This window comes from Nycticebus coucang, chromosome 5 (genome assembly GCF_027406575.1).
Source record: "Nycticebus coucang isolate mNycCou1 chromosome 5, mNycCou1.pri, whole genome shotgun sequence".
NCBI classification, from domain to species: Eukaryota; Metazoa; Chordata; class Mammalia; order Primates; family Lorisidae; genus Nycticebus; species Nycticebus coucang.
Genome location: NC_069784.1, coordinates 1,129,087 through 1,151,104, shown reverse-complemented (window position 1 = coordinate 1,151,104; position 22,018 = coordinate 1,129,087). Strand labels below are relative to the sequence as shown.

The following is a 22,018-nucleotide window of genomic DNA, read 5'->3' as shown; positions in this document are numbered from 1 at the left end:
GCGCTCAGCGGTAACGAGTCTCACAGCCAGACGTTTACCTTTCTTCAGCCTTTGAGCAGGTTGTAGGAATATTCATGAAGTGCGACCACATGTTTATGTTGTACCCGCTGTGAGTGGAATTATAGAGAAACACCAGCACACTGAGTTCAAATTAAGCCAGCGTCCTTTATTAGTCCCTCAAGAGCAGGCTCACGCCACAAAGTCTCTTGACCGTCTTGAAGCGGGGGTGCAAGGTTTTTATATAGCACTTCAAGCAGGAGATGGGAAGCCCCAGCGTAAGCAGACTTTTACAGAAGCTAATGTCTGCAAGATTACAGCTATAAGGAGGGGCCGGGGGTCTTGGGAGGGGGTCTGGGGTCTAAAAACTGCTCACAGACAGACCAGACAGACTCATGACAAGACTGTGGTTTCCACAAGGTTTTGTTCAGTTGTCACAGGATTCTGTAACTCTCAGCTAAATTTCCTTCCTGTTTTCGCAGGGTTGTTACTTACTCAAGGGGCTATTTTGGTAACAAAAAGGGGGTTGGCAGCCCTTAACGAAATGGAGTAAGTCTGGTTCACTTGCTCGAAATGGATGGAGTTAGAGCATCACATCTAACATTTGGAAAGAGGGAGCTGGTTTTACGGGAGGGACGAGAGGACACAGAGGAACCTTGCGCTGTGGGCACAGAACTCACTCCAGGTCCAGTGATGGCCTCTCACATCTGGAACTTCATCCAAGTCCTTTTGCTCTTGAAGAGAACGTTTAAAAAGAGAAGGTAACTGTCCTACTTGTCAACGTGTAGCTCATCTCTGAATGGGACACAGGGGTCCAACATGCGGTCCCTCCCTTCGTGATATATGCCTGGGCTTTTTACATCTTTGCTCTTGAGAGATTTAAGCTGGGAGACCTATAATCCCATAACCTTGACAAATGCTTGATCTTCCAACAATCTGTTTAAACTTGAAGTCTTAACTCAAATTATTAATTTCTGAGTTACTTTTTGTAAGTTGAGATTTAGAGACCATCAGTAGCTTTGCTGCAATTGAAGGTATTTATTAATTGATTCATTTATTTAGAGACAAGGTCACTCTTCATCACTCAAACTGGAGCTCAGGGGCACGATCACAGCTCACTGGGCTCAAGTGATCCTTCTGCCTCAGCATCCCAGGGAGCTGGGACAATAGGGGTGCATCCCCATTCCCAGCAATCTAAGGCCTTTAAATAAAATATTTGAAATTCCAGATTTATCATAAGTTTAAAAGTCCAAAGGCAATACTCCCACTCCTCCTTCCCTTACAAAAACCCTGGAAAGAAATGGAGTGTGTCTGACCATTCTTAACTATAAAACATTCTAAATTTTCCCTGAACTTTATGAAAATCCACTATTGTATAGCAGATAATTTCATGAGGAATCATTAATAATATATACATGGTACAGGAATATTGAGCAATATTCCCATGTATATACAGGAATACCATTATTTCACGAGGAATAATTAATAATATATACATGGTACAGTGAAATAAACTTTAGAAAGTTTAAATCAGAACTCAAAAGCACACTGACAATGAGTATGCCCTAATTCTGTACCTGCCAGTTGGCTAACTAGTTCAACCCCTCAATGAAAGAAAGTTCCTTGGAATTTCAGTATTTCTGAAGCGCTTTTTGTTTTATTTGTGTGCTTGTTTGGGGAACTGAAGCTGAAGCAGGATGGTGGCGGTGATCGTGGGCTAATGTGCTGTCACTAAGTCCCTTTAACTCCCACCTGCAGTCCCGCAGTCCTGGCATCTGGACCTGCCCCAGCATAGACACAGCACGGTGTGTTCTTGGGCTGATGGAACATCTATCAGTTTCTCTTGCCTGTTGTTCTGGGTCCCAGACCAGAGGAGGACGCTGTGTCTTGGTGGACATGCGCAAAGGTTGATCTCCAATTATACACAGAGTGGGGCGAAACATAATTTTCTGCCTTATACACTGTGCCCTTGATTCAATGTCTATATTCTATAAGCATGTATGCATATTAAAAATGACAATAGTCAATTTTGTGGAAATTCCCATATGTGTAACCATCTGTCTGTTTCTGAATCTGTAACGTAACTTGATAATCAGTGAAAAGCATTTTCTTCACCCCTCATCTTTGCATAGAACTAAGGCTTTCCTGACACATGATTAGTGGAGGGGTATGGGCCCTCTATCTTTTCCTTGTGAGAGTCAGCAGTTGGGTATGTGAAATCCCAAAACCTCTTAATACTTAAGACATGAAACAGCTCCACTGATTTTTGAGTAGCAGACACTCATGTCCTGAAGTGTGAAAAACATCTGTCAGTTGGGCCCTGGGGTCTTTGTCACCACTGAGAACTTGCATTTCAGACACATGGCTCCATCTGCCATGGACATGTCACTCCAGTAAGAGTGAAATCAGCAGAGTCCTGTCTCAGTCTGAAACGCCAATGATGTTCAGCAACCCACAGAAATATTGCTGAGCACTGAAGTATTGATTGTGGGGACATTGAGAACCCTGAACTTCTCACTCCTTAACACTGAACGTCTGTGTGCAAGTTTCTTTGCGGGTTTGTTGTCCAACAGGCCTTCTTTGCATTTTCTTGCCGTACAAAATGAATAAATAATAAACTTTGGCATTAATCTTGTCTTGAAAGGCAAGTATGAGTTTTGTGTAATTCCCACTTATTTTTTGATCCAGCACTATATTTCTTCTTAATGCATTTTTATGTGATTATGAATCAGTTTTTTGTTGTTTTTTTTTGTTTTGTTTGTTTTTGAAACAGAGCCTCAAGCTGTCATCCTGGGTAGAGTGCCGTGGCGTCGCAGCTCACAGCAACCTCCAACTCCTGGGCGCAAGCTAGTCTCCTGCCTCGGCCTCCCAAGTAGCTAGGACTACAGGTGCCCGCCACAACGCCTGGCTATTTTTTGGTTGCAGCCGTCATTGTTGTTTGGCGGGCCCAGGCTGGATTCGAACCCACCAGCTCAGATGTATGTGGCTGGCACCTTAGCTGCTTGAGCCACAGGCACCAAGCCATGAATCAGTTTTTTAATGGATGACAATGTAGGCTTAAAACATAATCATTAGCATTAAAAAATGTGAGTTTAAATATGAATTCTTGTTTCATCACCTACTCTGTAACCTTGGGGCAAATTACAAAATCTCCTAATCTTTAAAAGGGGTACAATGGTAATACATGTCTCATGCAATTATTGCAATAATTAACTGATTTTTAAGTATATAAACTATTCACACAGTGGTTGGTTTATAGAGAGAGAATGCTCAATCGGCAGTGTACATGCCCGTGGATATGAGGACGGACGATTCAAGGGTGATGTACAGTGACATTTGACAGTCTAACCATATAGGAAAGTAACGATTTCGACGTCTTCTACAGAGAAGAGCTAAAACTGAGACTGTGATTTCTGAAGTGTTGTGTGGTCATCACAATACTGGTTATGGGATTGCCGTTCCTGAAGGTGGCTGCACACTCTACTGGGCATTAGATTTGGTGCATAACAACTGACTTATTTACTGAGTCTTTGCAAGTATAACCCCCTCACACCAGGGCTAAGTTTTCCACTTATCTTAACATTTAGGGAAGTATCTACTTCAAATCACACAGTCTGGTAGCACAAAGTACAAACACATCACGTATTCTCAAAATTCACAAGACCTATTAGGTAAAAATTGTACGCATGTGCGTGTGTGTGTGTGTGTGTGTGTGTGTGAGAATTAACGCAAAACAAAGCACAAGACTCAAGGTGAAACAAACGCATCTCCGAAAAAAACAATCACATCTCACAGATGTTAGTTCCACGCCTGTTTCAGAAGCAGGTGTAATACAAGAGATCAGCTCTTCCCACACAGACCTAATGCTCACAAAAGATGGTGTTTGTTGTTTGTTAGTTCATCTCCAGCTAGAAACAAAAGCCCTTCCCACCAGGGCTTCTGAACAGCATGGCTGTAAGTCCGTCCGTTTGCACTGCCAGCCTCACGAAGGGTTTCTCACACGTTCTGTGCATACGACAGACACAGAGAAAACACACATCAATTTGGAATCAATCATTTTCAAATTTGACTCTGACCACTTTCTTTCCTCTCTCCCATCTGTAAAGTGACATACACATCTTTAAAGTAATATTATATACTATTCTTCATCTGACTCATTATAATGCAAATCTGAGGATTTCTTGAATGAAATTACACAGTTAGGTCACACACCTTGCTTTCCATCATCTTATGAGTCTGAGTGGAACAAGTTTGAAACTGAGGCATGTAAGATACAAACGTCTTCCTCTCAGAAGTTGCTAAGTTGAAATTATTTTCCACAAGGTGTGAGCAGCTGTCCTGGAGAACTGAGATGTCAGTGAGTAAACAGTGGGCTGGGAATGGGCAGAGCACACTGGACTCGTCCGTCAAAAACACAGCACTCTCTCTCTTTCTGATGGAGGTGAGCCCTAAGTAATACACAGACTTTTCATCATGATTTTCTTCAGGGAAATTTTCCTCCAGTTTTAAAAGTTCATCCAGGCCTGAGAACGTGAGGTGTGGCAACACTCTGTTCAGATGCTGATGGGCTAACACAAAAAATGCCCGACTCTCCATTTCCCAGGAACTACTGGAGACAGAGTCTTCCAGGGGAGAATCTTTGCTAGAGAAGCATTTGCTGACCGAACTATTTATAAGCTCTTGTTCTTCATCGGTTTCGCCTGATTTACTGACCAGCGTGGCGTATTTAACAGAGGGAGGCCCCCCTTCCTCATCTTCACAGGTCACCTGGGTACCCTCAGCCTGAGAGAAGTTGGCACTGTTGCCTGGATCTCCAGCATGAACAAAACCCTTTGCCATGTCTGGAGTTGTCAACAGCACAGAGAGCACAGGGGCTGGCCCCATCTCCTCTTTATTTTTCCATGATGTATCAACACTGATATCTTCTGAAATGGTTTCAGGCTCCAAAAGAAGAGGCCCAAACGTCACGGATTCTGTATGCTTGATAAAAAGATGCTCAAATGTTTCTGGCTAAAAGAAAAGACACGTTTTAATGCTCTATGACATTAAAATTTTTGTTTCATATGTCATACTTAAAGAAAGGGAAGTGTGGAAGGTTAATAATAAAGTATACAAGTCAACCATAAATTTAACTAGTTTGGGGTTGAAACAGATATATTGAAAATTTCAAGGGAGAGGCAGTTTAAGATAGTGTTTAGAAGTGGGAGAAGACAGACTCAGGCTTGAGTTCTTCTCACTCTTTGGCCATGGACAAGTACATTCAACGCTCTGCAGTTTCTTCATCGGTAAGAATGTGCTGGGCATGTGCTTCACGGCATCATGTGGGAACAAGTTAGTGTGGGTGAGTGCCCGGCTCCTGGCTGCTGTAATTGGAAAATGCTACCTTCTGAAACAATCCCTAGTGTGTTATAGCAAATTACATTTCCACAAACCAAAAATTTAAGCCTCAAATAGGAAAAAAAAAAGAAATAAAATAAAATGATCAAATTAACTTGTCCAAAGATAGTTAAAATAATTACTTTACAAAATAAGATGAGATGAAAGTAAAATAATTGTGACTGAAAATTAAGAACTTATCTGCTCACATCATACTGAGAATCTGCCTCCGACTGTCTGAAGAAAAGAGCCAAAAAATCATGCCTTGTTGGTGAAAACAGTGATGGTGGAAGTGATGATCACACACTAGTCAGTTACTCTTGTTATAAATCACTTCACGTGGACACGTGTTCTATGGAAAATGTGGAATGAAGACGACAAACACACAAGGGAAATGTACATGGTATGTTTTTATAGGAATGATGGTTACATCACGAAGATCTAGGCAGCTACAAACGAAGATAGGTATGCAAAAAGCTCGATTTGTACAATGTAACACTTGAAAAAATAAATGCAAAATAACAAATACGGTCAATACATCACATTGAAAAATTAACATAATGAAATTAAAGTGCTATAAAAATGTATTCAATTTCTATATCATACATGTAATTTAACTTTTGAATTGTGCAATTTTTAAAACTCAGAGAATGAATTCAGATTTATTGCCTGAATTCATGTTATATTCAAATGTTTTTCATGGTAGCATGTATATTCCATATAAAAATACAATTTATTTAAAATAGTTTTGAACTCTTAAGTGAAATACATTAATGATTATATAAGAATATGCCAAACACTAAACATGATAATGAAATAGGCCAATGTAAGTACTAAAAGATAATAAAACGCAAATACTCTGTTAATATTATACAACTTTTTATGTTATTTTATGAGTATAGTATATGAAGAGGAAAAGCTGTTTCTATTTTCTTTCTGACAGGTATCTGTAGATTTGTAACTTCCTTCAAATATTTGCTTTCTCATTTTGATTTTTTTCTTGAGGTTTCTATTACGTATGCATTTAATTGACTTAAAATTTAAATGAACCTAGAAATTAAGGTTGTAAAAAAAGGAATTAGATGCTATCAATATGAAAACAAAAAGTACACACAAATAACCCACAGCTTGAAGTTAAGCTCACACATATTCTTTAAGTGACATTTTGGTATATCTCATGCTCTCTAAAACTTCATAATTGGTAGCAAATTGTTGAAACCAAATATACGTACACCAATGGAAGATTTCACTAATTAATAAGAAATCACATCCTCATATATTATTGGAATATATCTCATTCAATAGGTCCTAAAACTTTACTGAAAGTATATTCATTTACAAAATTTCAATAATGCATCCAAATTTTTAGAAAAGTCTCATTACATATTAAATATGTATTAATTCAACTAGTGGGAATTAAAAAATATCTTTTCATAATTTCACAGATATATTTTACACTGCAATGACATCCATTAATAGTCAACAAAGGGGAAAGATAGGTTCTTCCTATTTTTTAGCTATTTCTTCTACATTCAAATAAAACTATGAATAACATCTAAATGTAAGTAACCCACATACATCCTAAATTTGAATATTTTTGTTGTTCATCAGAGGCTCTGGTTGTGTCTGAATGTGAGCAGCACAGCACACTTGGTTAAATTCATAGAACAAGCAAGTAGTGTCTTTTCCGTGGGAAAAGCCCCATACTCCCCACGAGCTATGACCCTTTGTAAAAGCTCCAAAGAGCCTTCCTTCCTTTCTCGTGCTGCTTTCCCACTTCTCTGCCTTCCAGAACCCTTGGATGTTTCAGTGGTAATAAATTTAGGCAAGAGTTTCACAAGGGGACTGGCCTGGAGGCCAGTGCTCTTCTCTGATCTGGTCAGTCTGACCCGGGTATGCAGGAACATGTTAGTATGAACTGTAACTCCCACTGGCCTGGGGCCAGCACGGATCACAACTTCTGGCTTTCTCTGAACTGAAACAGAAGTTAGCTTGTAAGCCATTTACAAGGCTCTTGAAACTTAAAAGTCACAGATTGACCAAAGTTATGTGCTAAAAGCTATAAGACATTCAAAAGAACAGCCAAATGTGTCAATTTGTAGGCTACAGTGTCTATGAGAGAATCTAAGATGGAAAACTTTGGATATAAAAATATACACTAAACACTCTGCCTTCTATACTCAGAGTCAGAAAGTGTAGTCTTAGAATTCACTGAGTCATAACATTCCTACTATATATATGATAATATTGAATAGATATGTAATCACAGCCATGGTCACAAGTTTTTTAGTATTTTAGGACCGGGAAAAATGGCAAATCAAAGGCCAGAAATACGAATATTATTTTTGAACATTAGATGAGCTAAAAATGAATCATACCATCCCAACCGCACTGGACTCAGTCTCTGCTGGAACCCCAAACTTACACATCTATTTTAAGCTCTAAGTCAACATGATTCACCATAAATTAGTTCTCCAAAGTTCAACCAAAACTTTTTTAAATTCGCTCCCCTTCTTCAAAATGTAAAAATCTTCTAATACTCTATAGACTGTTGGGAAGTTGGTACATTGGATTCATCTGTAGTGATCATGATTAGACTTCAAAGAATGTCCATTCTCTGTTTAGACAAAATAAAATAAGAAAGCAAAATAAAAAAAAATCACTCAGAAAGCAAAAGATAGAAGATTTCAAAAACATTTTCTGTCAAGCATGGATTCTGAATTATAAATTCTTGTGTTTTGTTACAGTAATGCATCCTTTTAGGAAAGGGTAAAATTTTGGTAATTTCAGGAAGGGTAAAGCCCATATTTTCTTAATGAAAGCTTTAATATAACAATCTAAGGGCATTTTTCCTTTTCCTCAGAAAAGGAAAAACTGTAGAGGAATAACAAAGTAGGTAAAGGGAGAGAAGAACAAAGAGCTAGAAAATTCTCATGGGAGGGGAAGGGCAGCCAGTGCCAATGTTGGAAAAAGAAACCGCAGGAGTGAAGCTGTGAGAAGACAATTTAAAAATGAAGACAAAAAAGAGTTAAAATAGAAATCGTGAAGAGGGACAGAGTCACAGAACCATTATCAGGGATTTGTTTTTATTGAGAAATAAGAATCTGGAAATCATCTGGTCCGAATCTCTCTCTCCCTTTTTTAGACAATTGATCTCGCCCAGATTATTCACTGAAGGTTGTGCAGCTAATTAAAGCAGCCTGGGGATGCCTGACTTAGTTCCTCCTTTTCCAGCCCAAGCAATTTTCCTGTATAATGTGGAAGAGGAAAGACATCACGGAATGCAGGAACCAGCGGGTTCCTGGTTTTCCTTCTACAGCTTGCTGTAACAAAGCTGAGCTGTGTAATCTGTTCCTTACAGCTGAGGGTGTGTAAGGAACAAGATCATAAACACCAGTGAAGTCACACTGCTAAGGAGGGAAATGTACTCCTCTAGGCCCAGGGACAGGCCCTCAGGCACAGGAGATTCCATGTTGCACAAGCTTCTGACCAAGACCCACGTCTCCCTGAAATGCTGGCTCAGATCTGGGGCCTAGGAGTCCCTGGTTGCTGGGAGCTGGAGGCACAGGGCAGGCTGAGAGATCTGGGATAGTTTCTACTTTCCAAGGGAAAGTCCATTTGTTTTTAGCTTTCACCCTCCTGAGGTTAGCTAAATGGAGCACACTCTTGTGAAAGGTCACATAAATGTAGGCCCAGGAGGAGAGTTGGACCCAAAAAATTAAAACACAGAGGATAAGAAAAATATTGCAAAATAAACAGTGTGAGAAGGAATGGAATGAATTAAAGAATAATAATAGGCTTTAAATATCTTTAAGAGGGGGGAAATCTAGATGTATCCCATTTAAAAGAAAAAGTATTAAATTTGGCAAAAATACTAAAGAAAAAAGTACAAAACAAATTGAGAAAAGTAATAGTCTTTTACACTGTGAAATCTGAACCAGAAGGAAAGTAAAGTCTTGAGTCATCGTAAGACATTTTCCTACGAGAATTCAATCTATGTTTAAGATTCCAAAAAAAAATTTTTTTTTGGGGGGGGGACATTATCTCACTCTGTTGCCCTGGGCATTAGTCTAGCTCACAGCAACCTCAAATTCTTGGGCTCAACCCATCCTCCTGCCTCAGGCTCCCAAGTAGCTGGGACTACAAGGGCCAGCCACACAGCCTAGTTTTTCTGTTTTTAGTAGAGACGAGGTGTCGCTCTTGCTCAAGCTGGTCTTGATCCACCTGCCTTGACTTCCCAGAGTTCTGGGATTACAGGTGTGAGCCACCACGCCCGGCCTGGAAGATTCTAATTTTTTTAAGTAGGGAGAAAAACAGTGCAGAGAGGCACGTATTCTGATCCAAGATAGCAGAGGGAACATGGTCCTCTCTCCGCAGAGTTTTAGAAAGACAACATGCAAATAAATCAAACACAGACTCGTAACACAGATGACCTGAGAGGGTGAATGGGGAATGAGTAACTTTCGTGCATTTCTAAAGCACAGAAAACATCTGGGAAAGTGTACATCAAAGAAAAGGAGAGGAGGAAGCTGGTGACCAGGGAACCTCCAGAGCCCTGCAGGTGAGGAAGAGCCAGGAGCCGGGAGGAGCACAGAGGAGGTGCCAGGCGGGGAGGGGTGGGCCAGAGACCAAGGGAGAAAGGGGCCCGGAGCTGCGAGCCAGGGCGGGAGGAAGCTCTGGGTGAGGGGGGCTCCCCATTCCTCCGCGGCACGTGGAGGGGCCCCTGAGCACCAACCACCCTTCTCAAAAGCAGAGCGCAGCGCAGGTGCAGCCCACCGGTCTTGTCCACGTCCCTGTCCACCACCGGGTCCCCGTCCGAGCGCGCAGGGCCATCCCTCCCACAGCCCCGGGCTCCCAGGCGGCCTGTCCACTGTCACTCCTGAACAGGGGCTACCGGCGTGCAAGGTAAGTCCGCGTCAGGAAAACCCAAAATAAACAAGAAGAAAACGTGGCCCAGCAGAAACAGAGAACTTTTAAAACGAAGTCCTCCGATTGGTATTTCTGGTCATTTTAAGAAAATATTGCATGCATAAAACTAGAACAGCATACTCTGAAAAGGAATAGTTGGAAATTTACAAATATAATAGAAAATAAAACTTCTACAGCAGCTCTGGAAAAAGGGAGTGTGTCAAGGCCTCAGGAAGTAAAACAGAGAAACAAAAGAATGGTGTAGTTATTTATTTATTCTTTTTTTAACCATGTCCCTTGAGTGATGAGAAACAAAAAAATATTCCATAAGAGGAAAGGAACGTGAAAAATCAGCGCATAGATCCAATATACAAAAATACAGATTGCAGAGAGAGAACCAAAGAAATGCGAGAGGGAATTACTGAAGAAATAATATTTCTCACGGCGCGCAGCCGGGGAGGGGCGCGCAGCCGGGGAGGGGCGCGCAGCCGGGGAGGGGCGCGCAGCCGGGGAGGGGCGCACAGCCCGGGGCGAGCGCACAGCCGGGGAGGGGCGCGCAGCCGGGGAGGGGCGCACAGCCCGGGGCGAGCGCACAGCCGGGGAGGGGCGCACAGCCGGGGAGGAGCGCACAGCCGGGGAGGAGCGCGCAGCCGGGGAGGGGCGCGCAGCCCGGGGCGAGCGCGCAGCCGGGGAGGGGCGCGCAGCCGGGGAGGAGCGCACGCCGAGGCCCAGACCCGCGGAGCGGCACCCAGTGCTGGACTCGGAGGCTTTTCAACTTCAAAATTAGCATTCCACCAAACTCTCAGACAAGGAAGGTAGAATATAAGAAATTTCAAGCATGGAGGGATTTAGACTCACCACACAACATTTCCTAGGAGGTTATTTAAGGATGTAGTTAGGAAGGGGAAGGAAAGGGATCCAGGAAACAGGGCTGTCTGGAAGTCAGCTAAGCGCAAGTTCAGAGTGAGGCTTGCGGCGATTTTGGAAAAGTCCTAACCGGGACCAAAGCAGGAGGACCGAGAGCTCCTCGTCAGTGCACCAGAACAAGGTCTCCAGTAAAGATGGGGACTGGGGGGAAGAGCTTGAGCAAGATGAACACAGAGAAGGGAAAGAAAGGAGAAGGGGTGGAGGGATGGAAGGCAGGGCCGATTAGAAGCTCTAGGAAAAGAAAAAAAGAAAACAAACCAAAATGAAGCCAACTGAAATCTGACCCAATGCCGGGCAAGGTGGCTCACACCTGTAATCCCAGCACTCTGGGAGGAGGAGGTGGGTGGATCACCTGAGCTCAGGAGTTCAAGACCTACCTGAGAAAAGCAAGACCTCACCTCTAAAAATAGCCAGGCGCTGTGGCCACCTGTAGTCCCAGCTACTAGGGAGGCTGAGACAAGAGGATGGCTGGTGCCCAGGAGTCTGAGATTTCTGTGAGCTGTGACACCGGGGCACTCTACCCAGGGCGACTGAGTGAAACTCTGTCTCAAAAGAAAAATCTAACACAATGTTGACCAAGTAGAATAGTCTTAATATATTTTTAGAAAAATTCCTTTTTGACATGGGAACCACCAAGAAAGGTAGTCATATCATTTTACTTGGGTCAGCAAGGAACAATATTTACATAATCTTAACAACATAGTTCCGCTCACTGGTTTTCTATTTTTTAAATGAACACACAGACCATGATGTCAGCCCCAGCACAAGGAAAGGTGTGAAGTTGAAGTTTGCAGGGATTGGAAAGCAGAGGGAGAAACAGAGTGCTAATGTCCTGACCACAAAGGGGGCGGAGGAGGTTAGGCAGGCCTTTCTGAGTCGCAGAGGTGACTACTCAACAAATTGAAGAAAGGGGAAAAATAATATATGGCAGAAGCAGGAGGAAAGGAGAAGGGAGGAAAAGTGTGTGTCTGAGTAAACCCCAGCGCAGCTGGAAACCAACAGGTAAGGTCTGTGCGTCACATTGGCCCAAGCACATGGTCTTTGGAAATGCAGAGGAGACCTGCCAGGAAAAGTCAGAGAGTTAAACCTAGAAGCACCTACAGAGTGGCACCAAGGGTCAGGAGGGTGGGAGGGGCCTGCACTTTCCAATGATACTATTTTACCATTAAATCAGCCCATGTATTTTTTTCAAAATATATTTTTAGATGAAAAATGTCAAGGTATATATGCACTAGAGAAAAAAGAGACATGTACAACCACACTTCTTAAAATATTGTTTGTAATAAATAGAAAAAACTGTTCAAACACCTTAAATATTCGCCCGTAGGGGGATGGACAGGTGAATTGCCCTGCCTTGGTGTGCTGGGATTCTGCCACCTGCCGAACGGGTGAACTATATCAGCTATGTCCTCACTGGTAGGGCTAAAATGCAGAGCAGGAACTGGGATGATACAGAAGGTGCCTTAACGTGAATAATAAACACCCCGCAGGCCTGCTGTTCGCTGGTCCCGGATACACACCTGAGGACACAGGAAAGTCCATCCACTAGCATACCCTGAACAAGCACATACCTTGCTCCCAAGTGGGTTCCATCAGGAAGGGAAAGGGGACTGGGAATCAGGGAACAAGCAGGAAAAACTTATCTGTAGTGTTTAATTTTAAAAATGAGGAAAATATTAAAAATTTAAAGATATTGTGTTAGTATAGAGTTGTTAAATATTCTATTTTTATGTATTTATATTATCTGAAAAATTAATTTTGAAGGTGAAAAGGAAGTGGAATATACAAAAGAAAGAAGGTATGGAAAATGTTATTAGCTGAATTATTTTTAATCACATATGGTATCATCCCATTTTTATCAGCAACATCTAGCATATAGCCATTTAAATATATGTTTCGTTTTTATTTTTCCTTTGGATTATCACCCTCGGTACAGTGCTGTGGCATCACCTCTCACAGCAACCTCCAACTCCAAGGCTTAAGCGATTCTCTTGCCTCAGCCTCCCGAGTAGCTGGGACTACAGGCGCCCGCCATAATGCCCAGCTATTTTTTGCTGCAGTTTGGCCAGGGTTGGGTTCGAACCCACCACCCTCAGTATATGGGGCTGATGCCCTACTCACTGAGCCACAGATGCCGCCCTGTACTGAATTGTTTTTTAAAACAGTGGGCTCCTCCGGTCTGCTTTCTTTGTGTTACATGGTGGCTTTTGGTTGGTTGGCTTTAGAATTGTCTACCTGTCTACGTTTTGTTTGTCCGTTCACATTTGGGCTGCTTTCATGTTCCAGCTGTTATGAATGATGCTGCTGGGAGTCTTCACATATAAGTCTGTGTGTGGATATGTGATTTCGTTTCTATCGGGTACAGACCTAGGAGTGGAATTTCTGGTTCATATGAGAATTCTGTGTTTAACACTGCAGACTGTTTACCAAATGGCTGTGCGCTCTCTCACATTCCCACCAGAAATGTACAATACTTCCAATTTCTCCATAGTCTCACCAACACTTACCATCCCTCTTTTTTATTACAGCCATCACAGTTTCTTTATTCACATCTCCCTATTGTGTAACGTGGGAGATATTAAGCATTGTGTTTATTGGCTATTTCCATACCTTCTTTGCAAAATGGCTATTTTGATCCTTTGGCCTTTTTTAATGTATTCAAATATACATAACAAATTTTTCCATTTTAACTATTTTATGTGTATGCATTGTAGTGGCACAAGTACATTAGGGAGAATACTGCTGACGCGGCCTTGGTGGACAGGCTCCAAAGTTGGACAAATTGTAAACAAACCCTGGCTCTAAAAAAGTTACCTAACCACTATAAGCTTCAGTTTCCACTTCTATAAAATGAAGATAATAATACTTATCCCAAGGGGTAACTAAAGGATAATGTAAAATGTGTAAAATAATAACTAATGTTTATTGTGACCGTATTATGTCACAAGTATCATCTTCTTTAATCCCCACACCTAATAAGGTAAGTCCTGTGAACCTTACTTTACAGGAGAGGAACCTGAGATGCTGTTTGAGTAAAACTCTGAATGTCAGAGGACATATCTCAGCAATTTGCACATAAAGAAGTGGACACTGTTACTATGTATTACTAGCAGTTAGTTCATGAATCCCTACTTTAATAATGTTCACAAAGCAGGAGGAGTGCCACAAATATTCGTGATAGATTAAACACAGTCCTTGAATTCAGAGCACTACTCACAATTAATTACACAATAAAATGCTCTAGGCACTTACAGGGGGTAAAAGTTCTTGTGAATTACACTGTTAAATGAAGGCTGAGGGAAAGAATTGCCTACAGCAAGATCTTCATTGATGAGGAAGGCCCTGTGTAGGTGGAAGGTATAACATAGGCCTGATCAAGACCTAGGAACGGCAAAACTCTGATATGTAGACTTACAAGAGATTGTACAGAGAGGTCCCTGAGTGCTAACTTATGGGGACTATAGCATAGCTTGTAGCCAGAAGGAAATCACTGAAAACTTTCAACAAGTGACTATGATAAAGATGCAATCATTGAAATTGCACAGTAACCCCCACATAAGTACTGTTTTGTTGATAAAAATCATGTACTTTGACATGAAGGCTGAATTCTATTTTCCCAGTCTTACGGATAGACGGCCAACTTTGCTTCAAAGGAAATTATGAGAATTAACAGAAACTTTAGGGCTTTCTAAAAATTATATTACAGAAGAAAGTACAAACTATTTTATTATAGTTGACTAATTGTCTCATAAAGTACTTTCCTTTGATGAGACGCTATCTTTATAAATATGAGTTTATTATAGTAATTGCATTTTTTTTCAGATGGTAGTGCTCAAGGATAAGATTATTTGTTTAATATTTGAATTTATTTAAATAATTATGGTGATAATTATAGAGATTAAAAATATTGATTCCAGCCCTTTGCCTAAAAACAATTTCCACTAAATAAGTTTAACCAAATTGCTATTCTCTACCAGATTTGAGCTTTAATATTTGAATATTTACATTATTATGCAGTCTGACACGGAAGCATGATAGGCATATCATTAACTCTCATATGATAAATTATGTGCTGAATTGTGTTTCAAATGCTTGCATCCTGCTACTCTTGAAAATATGTGATAGAGGCATTATTCCTGTCTGTCTTTGGGGTGCTGGGTTCTGTCACTCCACCCCCACCCCCACCCCATCTTCCCTCCTGTGTCCCCTGCTCTCTGCTCTTTCTCCCTCTATCTTCCTCCTCCTCCTTCCCCTTTCCTCTCTCTAACATAGAAAATATGTAATAAACAGACACATTAAAACGGACTTAATAAAATAAGAACTTTTAAGTACTAACAGTGAATAAAACTCTAGAAGTCATATGGCATCTAAAATTCAATCTGATATGTTTTAGGTTTAAAAAAATTGAAAAAGTTACCTTCTGAAAATTAAGTCCTTGTGCCCAGGAACAATTCTTGGGGTTCGGAACATCTTCCCAAAACAGCTTTTTCATTCTACAAAGAATAGAAGGCATCAGAACTACAGAACATCATTCATACTGAATTTTCACATGCTGGCAAAGACTTTTACCAAACTTCTATCTAGATGAAAGTTAAGCCCTATAATAGTAAAAATAGTCAACATTTATGGAGCGCTGTGTGCCAAGCACTGTGCTAAAACTTAGGTTTTCCCTAGAGAAAATGAAATTTTAAAAATGGCCATCAAGTGGGTATCAGCAACAAATCCATTTGACATGGCCCCATCGGCTCACTTTACTCAAATTCAGATTCTAAAATATCCTCTCCATATTTTTTGCTAAAAGACAGATCTTTCTGTAGAGATTTGGCATGTGTAAAATAACCTTGTTGGACTCGACTTCTCAGCACAGAGAGATGTGACAATCGTAGGACTGTCCAGGGAATTCAAGGTCATTTGCCTGGGAAGCCAGACAGCCTGGAGCCACCCGGCCAAGTCTACAGAGCAGAGCGCCCCCTGGTGGTAAGTGAACCAGAGCAGAGCGCCCACCGGTGGTAAGTGAACCGCTCCAGGTGGTCAGGAGAAGTTTACTGTCACAGTCCATTTCACTAAGAAAGTCCCGTGCCCAGCGGAAGCACTCCGGAAGCCATTTATCCACCCCAGAGAATGTATTGCCTAGGATTTTCTGTTGTAAGCCTCATATTTCCTAAATACATATATAAAAAAATTCTTCCTTGAGGTTTATGTCTCTAGCAAAATGAAATGTCACTTCTTGTAAAACTTCCTGTAAATAGGCCTTTGCTTTTGCTGCCATCTTAACTGTATACTGAATATATATAAAAACCACTTAGAATACGTTAATACTCGTGATTCAGGTTTTAAATCAAAGTTTAAACATGCTTAAGGTCTTTGCCATAAAGCTTCTTAACACGAAGTACAATACCTTTGGTGTGATACTAACAGTGTTCCAAGCAACAAGATGGAAGAGGAAATAATTATCGGCACAATCACATACAGCCCTGCATCCCTCTGGTGTTTCTCAATATCATCTGAAAGAGAAATACAAGTCACACAACTCAGAAGCTTGACGAAATATTAATTCCTGTCTATCAAAAATTAAAGTAGACTTTTATCTGTATCACTTTCAAAAACATAAAAATAAAAAAGGGGAATATGAAAGTATGCTATGTATTACCATATTAATAATTATTATGTTATTCAGTATTATACCTATAAATTAGCAAGACATTTGTTCAAAATTACTTAGTTGCCAGTTCTTTCCATCTGGTCATTTTTAAGTCATCTGACTCAAGGTGTCAATTAAAGTTGTCATGATGACTCTGTCCCAGCACTGGCTTCCAGGGGACACCTGCCAACCTCTGTTCTGTCCACTGCAGACGCACAGACAGCCTCGCTGTCTTCAGCTACCCAGCACGCTCACTCAGCAAGGTCATGGCCACACTGTCCCTCTGTCTGGACCACCCTTTGTACCGTAAGTTCCAGCTTCACCCTGTCCAAGGGTCTTGAGAACCTCAGCTTTAAATGAAACCGTGTGTAATGAAACCAGTTTTTTGTTTTTTTCTCATAAGCATTATGACACAGCTACATTTTAGGAAACAGTGTAACCGTGTCATCCTAAAGGGGCCTTACATGCTCCACTTAAAGCAGCAGGTTCCCAGAACCTCCCTCCGGCCCTGAAGTCAGGATTAGTGTGTTTTCAAGGCTTTACTCAGATTTCACCTCCACAGAAAGACCAAGTCTGGCTGCCTTCACTAAAACACCACATTTTAACCCTGTCCCTCACCTCACTTTTATTTGCCTTCATGACGCTTGCTTCTGACTGGAATCATATTACTCATAATTTACTTATCGTCCATCGCTCCCTGGAGGGCGCTGGCATGAAAGCTGCATGGACCGGGCTCAGGCTCAGTATCAATACAGCCCTGAGAACAATGCTCCCTGTGTGTTTGTTGAATTAACACATGAATGAACTGCTCTCTATATATTTGTTGAATAATACAAGAATTAATTTTTAAAATCATTTTTCCTCTAAAACTAGACAAAATACTTCTCTTTTGAAACTTCATTATTGAGTTGCTTGGATTTGAAGGCAATTTTAAAAGTCATAACAAAATTAAAATGTTGGTACTCCATGTACGTACAACAAGATGAATCAGAAATGTTAAGGGACCCAATGAATTTATTTCTGTAACTATCTCTCCAGTTTATTTTTACAGGAAAAAAATATTTCTTTCAGAATTCCCCCATGATACATCTACCTAAGAGTCCAGACTCTTCCATAATCCCATCAGAAAGAAGATAAACACATGATAACAAATCAGGTAACATCCATTTCTGTATAAAATTATATATTATACCTTGGGTGAAACTACTAATTATCTTCGGCTTCCCCACTCCTTCCATAAATATTGGGTAAAGACTGAACTGATATTTCTCAATAGGGATAAAATGATCTGAGGAGAAACACATACAAAAGGCTCATTTATACTTAATTAATATTAGTGAGAGAAACATATGTTAAAATAAAAAAAGAATGAAAGTGACCATCCCATATTTCCAAGCACAGAACATAGTTGTTATTTACAGATTGAACTAATGATTAAGGGAATTTCAAAAAGGACATCAGCAAATTCTCTAGTAATGACAGTAATTTTCCAAATAAGGTTTAAAAGACCTTACCCAGAAGTAGAAGATTTGCAGTTTTTCAGAGGCATGTTCCAGGACTGTGAGGCACACTCGGGGTGTGTGAGCTGTTTCTACTCATCAAGTCCTGTCCCAGGACAGGATGTCCTGCCTCCTCTCTCTTACACCCAAAGCAGTCAACATGCCCTTTATGTGGGAATGTAGCTTACATAGTTTCCCATTCAAAGTAGCTGAGAGTCTCAAGTCTTATGAAAGTCTATACAGAGAGAGTGGCCGTGAAGCCCAGGAGTCCACTGCATAGTCTGGGTCCAGGTCCACAGGGAAGGACCCTCCCATAGCACAGCTCCAAATTGGTCTACCCATGACTTTGACAAATGCTAATAAGATTTATCATTCCACTAGAATAGAAGAAGACAAATCTCTTTGAAGCCTACAGTTTATATCCCTGTGGTTTAAAGAAAAATGTAGAGAGTAATCACCTTGACAGCACTGGCAATGAACTAGACTCAGTTCTCCATCAATAATTTGTTAATAAATTTACTCTGATGCTAAATTCTAGGTCTCTGGAATGAAATAAAATCAAGAGTCCTTGAGATGACAGTGATGACCATGGCAAGCCTTAGCTTTGCTGTTACTTCCCTCAATCCTTATAGACCGAAAACCTATAGACTTGGGCTTACTTGCCTCCTGGGATAACTGGTCTATCTTTGGGAGCCTATGCTGGCCTCAGCCCAGGCCCTAACTCCTCAGACCTCCTGTCCAGCTCTTCCACCCCAGCTAGTGACATTGTAAATTGGTTCATGGTTTGTGGGGGTAATCAGAAGCCAGGAGGAGACATCAGAAGCTGTTAAAAATGGTTTAACAGAAAGTAATGCTAGAAGCAACATTAATAATCTAAAATAAATAGTTTAGGTAGATTATGGAATAAAATGTTACATAATGATAGAAAGAAATCGGAACCAAATGATACGATACAGTTACAACTGTGCAAAACACATGATATGATACAGTTACAACTGTGCAAAATACACAATATGATACAGTTACAACTGTACAAAATACTAAAGTAAAAAGCATCAAAGGAAACAGAATTAAATGTTTTGATAAAGTAACAGGTGTTACACACAGTAAGATGGTGGGACCATGTGTGCTTGTGAAGTTTTCATGAACTGTCTATAGTAATTGAATTAACAATCTGCAGTGTTGTCCTGATTGAAGAGAGAAACTTATTAAAATTTGGTAAACTCACCATAGATATAATACTTCTTAACAGATGAAGGGATCCTAAGCCACTTAATTTCTTCATCTTCATTAAGATTTTTCCACTCAATAATCAAATACATTAGGTTGTAGTCACTGGGGGAGAGCACCCAGGAGAGAACCACACAGCTGCTGTTGATGGGGTAGGCACTGAGTGACTGCACAGCATTTACTGAGGGGAAAAGAAAAAATTAACAAAAATCTACTTACAACCTACGGGAATAGGAGAGGAGGAAGAGAAGGCAGGTTCACAGACAAGTAGAACACAGGGCATTTATTTTGTATTTATGAGAGTTACATAAGCAGACAAATACACAAATATGTGATATTGAGGAACGTGTGGTTCTACCTGAAACCTAGACTAATTTTGTGATACGGTTGAGGTTTCTCAGCTGTAACCTGCACAAGCCTATCATCCATCCTCTGATTCTTTCCAAACTCCAACCTCCGCCAACAGAGTGATGCTTTCAAAGTACAAACCTGTTCATTTTCACACGCCCTGCACACAGTCCCACACAAAAGCCTCCAGCGGATTCCCATGTTTGAGGACAAGATTCCTGTCAGGCCTCCAAGCCCCAGGACCCAGTCTCCAGATGCCTCTCCACCTGTTGTGGTTTTGCACACCAAAGCCAGCCTGCCCTTCCTCTTTCTGTCCTGTGCCATGAAGACTTTTGGTGAAGCTGTTCCTGTCAGGAGCCAGGCTTCCCCTCTCCCCCTGCACCTTCAGTAGAAGTTTAATTCCCTCTCTTCTTTCAGATTTCAGCTCCGTGCCACTTCCTCAAGTGGCTTCTCCAACCCTGTGCCATGTCAGCTCCCTTTTTTCTTCATTTCTTTTACAAAATTACGTTCCTTCCCTGAGGGCACTTATCTCACTTGGAGAAGAGTCATTCACTTGTGTGATTATTAGATTAGCGTCTGTCTCACCCAGGAGACTCTGGATGCTTGTGACCATGACAGCATCCTCACGCTGGGATTCCCACCACCTGGCACACTGCAGCATTCAACCTATATTTCCATTAATGGAATAATATTTATTGAAAAATTGTAAGGGTGAGACATTGTGCTGGCGTTATGGAACTTATAAGAAGATTACACTACAAATACAAAAGTAATCATAAGGCAGGATATAAAACATCTTAATAAAAGTAGAAATAAATAATAAATGTAGAAAAAGAAGGAAGACCACCCAACACGTTCTATGAAGCAAACATTACCCTGATCCCCAAACCAGGAAAAGACTCAACAAGAAAAGAAAATTATAGACCAATATCACTAATGAATATAGATGCAAAAATATTCAACAAGATCCTAACAAACAGAATCCAGCAACACATCAAACAAATTATACATCATGACAAAGTTGGTTTTATCCCAGGGTCTCAAGGCTAGTTCAATATATGTAAATCTATAAATGTAATCCAGCACATAAACAAATTAAAAACAAAGACCATATGATTCTCTCAATTGATGCAGAAAAAGCTTTGGATAATATCCAGCATCCCTTCATGATCAGATCACTTAAGAAAATCAGTATAGAAGGGACATTTCTTAAACTGATAGAGGCCATCTACAGCAAACCCACAGCCAATATCATATTGACTGGAGTTAAATTGAAATCATTTCCACTCAGATCAGGAACCAGACAAGGCTGCCCATTGTCTCCACTGCTCTTTAACATTGTAATGGAAGTTTTAGCCATTGCAATTAGGGAAGAAAAGGCTATCAAGGGTATCCATATAGGGTCAGAAGAGATCAAACTTTCGCTCTTCGCAGATAATATGATTGTATATCTGGAAAACACCAGCAATTCTTCTACAAAACTCTTAGAAGTGATCAAGGAATACAGCAGCATCTCAGGTTACAAAATCAACATTCATAAATCGGTAGCCTTTATATATACCAACAATAGTCAGCTGAAAAAACAGTTAAGGACTCTATTCCATTCACAGAAGTGCCAAAGAAGATGAAATATTTGGGAGTTTATCTAACAAAGGATGTGAAAGATCTCTATAAAGAGAACTATGAAACTCTGAGAAAAGAAATAGCTGAAAATGTTAACAAATGGAAAAACATATCATGCTCATGGCTGGGAAGAATCAACATTGTTAAAATGTCCATACTACCCAAAGCAATATACAATTTTAATGCAATCCCTATTAAAGCTCCACCGTCATACTTTAAAGATCTTGAAAAAATAATACTTTGTTTTATATGGAATCAGAAAAAACCTTGAATAGCCAAGACATTACTCAGAAATAAAAACAAAGCAGGAGGAATCACACTATCAGACCTCAGACTGTACTATAAATCGATAGTGATCAAAACAGCATGGTACTGGCACAAAAACAGAGAAGTAGATGTCTGGAACAGAATAGAGAACCAAGAGATGAATCCAGCTACTTACCATTATTTGATCTTTGACAAGCCAATT

At 40.6% G+C, this 22,018-nt stretch overlaps 1 protein-coding gene across 9 annotated transcripts in view; it reads right to left on the bottom strand.

Annotated features, from left to right (window-relative positions):
- Positions 1–3,284: 3,284 nt before the first annotated feature.
- The window catches only part of LEPR (leptin receptor), a 64,839-nt gene continuing 46,105 nt past the window's right edge, over positions 3,285–22,018 (bottom strand). For 3 of the 9 annotated variants that reach the window (XM_053590325.1, XM_053590324.1, XM_053590323.1), the window contains exons 15-19: positions 19,577–19,759; positions 18,042–18,137; positions 16,607–16,712; positions 15,626–15,701; positions 3,285–5,007 (exon numbers count right to left, since the gene is read on the bottom strand). In XM_053590325.1, coding sequence (XP_053446300.1) covers positions 4,189–5,007; positions 15,626–15,701; positions 16,607–16,712; positions 18,042–18,137; positions 19,577–19,759 — 1,280 coding nt within the window. In that variant the 3' untranslated portion in view covers positions 3,285–4,188. Of the gene's footprint in view, positions 5,008–5,248; positions 7,991–10,932; positions 11,751–15,625; positions 15,702–16,606; positions 16,713–18,041; positions 18,138–19,576; positions 19,760–22,018 lie in introns of those variants that run through there. The other 6 variants (XR_008380031.1, XM_053590326.1, XM_053590328.1 and 3 more) reach the window with 6 other exon arrangements.